At 33.1% G+C, this 3,890-nt stretch overlaps 1 protein-coding gene across 1 annotated transcript in view; it reads right to left on the bottom strand.

Annotated features, from left to right (window-relative positions):
• The window catches only part of LOC117174524 (fasciclin-2-like), a 163,158-nt gene extending 160,893 nt beyond the window's left edge, over positions 1-2,265 (bottom strand). The window contains exon 1 of the mRNA XM_033363722.1: positions 2,033-2,265. Within this exon, the coding sequence (XP_033219613.1) occupies positions 2,033-2,090 (58 nt within the window). The 5' untranslated portion in view covers positions 2,091-2,265. The remainder of the gene's footprint in view (positions 1-2,032) is intronic.
• Positions 2,266-3,890: the final 1,625 nt, after the last annotated feature.

Genomic DNA, 3,890 nt, shown 5'->3' with positions numbered 1-3,890 from the left:
AAACGAAATGACCACTTGAAAATTGAAAATATAAATTAACAGAATGAAATGAAAAATCCAACTTTACAAATGGGTTCTCTCAATTATTAAGAAGACTTTAAGAATTTCGTTTAAATTCGAAAAAAGAATAGTCATAAATCTGAGAGCCAGCTTTCTATATTGCTGAATTGCATTTAAAATAACTCCTCAGAAGAACTTCATTTGAAAAATGTTCAATAATATGTCTGGGAAGATTCGTTTGCATTTTGGTTTATTTGATGATAACTACTCTGAGCAAGGAAGGCGCGCTTCCACGCTCACCACCTGCTTCTCCATCAGCGACGGCTAGCAATATTCCTGACGGTCCAAAGCAGACATCTCCAAATTAATTAAATTCCTCCCTCTACTAACCAAGTATCATCGTCCACATGGGAATAGCGTCACAGGTGCAACAGTCGCTTATTCCTCTAAGAATCGTTATTTCCTAACAGGTTTAGAGCTGGCCTACTCAACTTTCTCAAGAATTAAAAAAAGTCTCATTTGCTTATTGTTCCAAGTCTACAATATCAATATTGGGAAATAAGAAAGGCCAATAATGCATCAACTGTTAATTTAAAAGGCTCTTGCCAAATCCAAATCCCTTTTTTGTCAAAAAGTACCTGACCAAAGAACAGTTTACCAGCTTCAAAATTTTCCAGCTACACATTAAATTTACAACATTTTCAACTTGAAATTAAACTTTCCATAAATCCAATTTAAGTTTCAAACCACACAACCTCGACAAGGTTTCACTTTAATGTTTCGATCTTGATTGCATTATATTTGAACTCGTTAAAATTCAAGAGTTTTAGTTTTATATTGTACACATAATCAAGATTTCACATTACTTGTTAGAAATGTTGTAATCTTTAACGGTAACAGTTTGCATTCTAACAGCCTTAACTTTATGAATATCAACTCCTTGAAAATAGCCTATAATTGAAATTAAAATGGAGAAAGCAAAATAATTAGTATTATTTTGTACTAAAAATTTGCAAACAAATCATAGAAAGTACCTTTTTTATTATATATTTTGGATGCACTTCTTTTTTACGACATACAATGGGAATATCAAGATATAAATAATTTTTATTAAATATGAAACTTCTCTTTATTTTTTATCCGGATATTTCTATTTTGAAGGTCTCATCTCCAGTTGTACCTCAATTTTTAAGACAAAACAAACAAGCTTATATCTTTATCTGGCTACAAGAAAGCTGTGAAATTTATAATTGTTAATCATATTTATTTTGTAATTTTTTATATGAAAATCAACAAAAACAAACTTTGAAAATCTTTAATAAATTTTAAATTATTGCTTAATAATGAATACTTCATAATTCCGAAGAGATACTACTGTAATTTTCTTTCTATTTCCGTTCTATGTATGTACTTGAAGACCGTATTTCAACGGTCGTTTAAGTTCGAACGCGTGTCGCCGGTTGCAAAAATCCAAATCTCCGGAGGTTCCAAACGACTAACCGCCGTTCTGGACTTACAGGTTATTTTCAACTCATCCACAACACAGTATTGATGCTGAACGATCAAAAACTAATTTCGTACCACCTACGGCCCTACGCTCCTGAAATTCTTGATATTTTCCTTTTTACCACTTGTCCAAATGTAAACACAATAGCTTCACAACTTAAACGGTTTAAGAACCAAACCACGTAAAAACCTTTAGGCATTTGGCTCACCTGTTTTGTTTGCAAACAGAATTTTCCCCTACCTTAGGAAGCGCATTATGACATTCTACTCGTTACACATCTTTCCACACAAAACAAATTTTGCACAAGAAAAAAAATAGTGGCCTACTTAATACTAAATAACTTTTTTTACGAACTGGATCTCAGGATTTGTACGCATTTAACGAATGCAACCACCTGCTAGAGTGCAAAGCGGCGCAGCGAAGTTGGGTAGGAGCTTTTTGTTCCGAATCATAAATAAGGTAATAGACGCAGCGAAATCGAACGTGGACTGCCGCACATGATGGAGATTGTTTTTTTTCACTCACCTGCAAGGTGTAGCAGCACAAGGATCACAGCAGCAGCCGAATGCCAAGAGGCTGCCATCGTGACAAGGGAGGTATGCACAGTCTTTCAACGTTTTTTTTTAATATGAAAAAAATGTCACTTCGAAAATCACTACACGCACGATGCAATTTTGATGTGAACACAGGATCTTGAACTAGGTGTGACAAGACATTTGGTACATCAAACTTCACTCCGCTCACACGTCGTATTGTCACGCTGGCCGATTTCCGACTGGCGGGGAGAGCCGCATTCGCGCTCGGCTGGCACATCGGATGGGTTCGGAGATGCTCGGTACGCTCGGTTCTCCACACAGGACACAGCCACTCAGGTGCGCAGCAAGTGGTGAACACCGAACGGAACCGCGCCCGCACGCATTTCTACCATTTAGATTTTAGGTGGATTAAAAAGAATATTAAAAATGCCTTCTTTTGAAGTGGTCTAGACTCTAGACGATTTTAAGGCTTAAGACCTTTAAAAGGCTAACTGGAGCATCGAATTCTCAGAAAGTAATCTGAGAAAAGGGGATTTAGTTTTGAATGAGAGAATAAAAGGACTGTGGTGAACCCAAATCGCTGATTTTGGTGATTTGAATGGTCCGTTACATTCATGAAGTTTTTTTTTGTGTTGCAAACGCTCATATATATTTGTTATTTTTCCAACAAAATAAATACTCTTTTCTCCAGTTTATATTGCTAAGAAAATTTTATCCGATTCGTTTTTAATTCGAATTATTGCATTAACAATTAATAATAGATCTGTCATCCACTATTCAAAATAGTTTACAGCCTGTAATTCTTAACCGAAATTATTTTTTTTAGAAATTATCAACATTAAATATCCAATAGAACTGGCAAAGCCGATTTTAACATTTCTTTTTACGTTCAATAATACACTAACAAGTACGACCGGAAACTTAGCCATTTTATCAATATGCTTTTTTATCTCTGAAAAAATTACTTGAATAAACTCGTTGTTGGTCATATAATTATTAATTGACAATAAAAGATTTCACATCAAATACAAATTTATAAACGAGTTATAAAGTTATTATCTATTTTTTATTCTTTTAGGGCCCATGGGAATACCAATACACATAACAAAAAAAGTTAATATTGACATGAGAGCATTTCATTAGAAGATAATTTAAAAATTTTTTAAATCTGATTTTTCAACTGTTTAAACAATATATTTTTTAGAAACAATTTATGTAAACGAATCCTTCAGTATTATGTGAAAAAGTTGAAGACACTGATTTCTTACATAAAATTGCTTATATTTTGTATTTGGCTTGTAACTGTTAATAGGGAATGTATTTAATTTTGTATAACAAATATATATTTTTAAAGAAACCTGTATTCGTGGATGTTTTAGTTTTTTGCAATGAATTCTATCGGGAGCAAGTTATCCTGATATTCATTTAGGATTTTGAGCTAATAATAAACATTAACAATAGTTATGATGTAATTATCAATATTTAACTCGCGCTACTCGCTCAGTCATTGTACATTCCCCACATTTTTGCACAGGACTTTTAAAATTAAAAGTCAAACCATCAACAAGTGAAATTTAGTGATTATGGATTCTCGTTTGTTAAAGCTCCTTCGGCTTTATCGAACACATTCCCGTCATGTGTCTCGTGAGAAAGAAAGGTTAAAAGCAAACTTTTTAATCTACTATAAAAACACTGTTGTTCATAAGCATTTTATTGCATCTTGTGTCTTTTATCAAAAAATTTAATTTATTTATTTATCATGTCATTTTTTAAGATTAAAACAAAAACCACGAATCCTATCAAAAAATACTTAATATCAAATTTGTGGCTCTTTCCTGAGTTTAACA

This window comes from Belonocnema kinseyi, chromosome 6 (assembly GCF_010883055.1).
Source record: "Belonocnema kinseyi isolate 2016_QV_RU_SX_M_011 chromosome 6, B_treatae_v1, whole genome shotgun sequence".
Lineage (NCBI taxonomy): Eukaryota > Metazoa > Arthropoda > Insecta > Hymenoptera > Cynipidae > Belonocnema > Belonocnema kinseyi.
The sequence above is the reverse complement of the archived record's forward strand: the minus strand, read 5'-3'. Positions and strand labels throughout refer to the sequence as shown.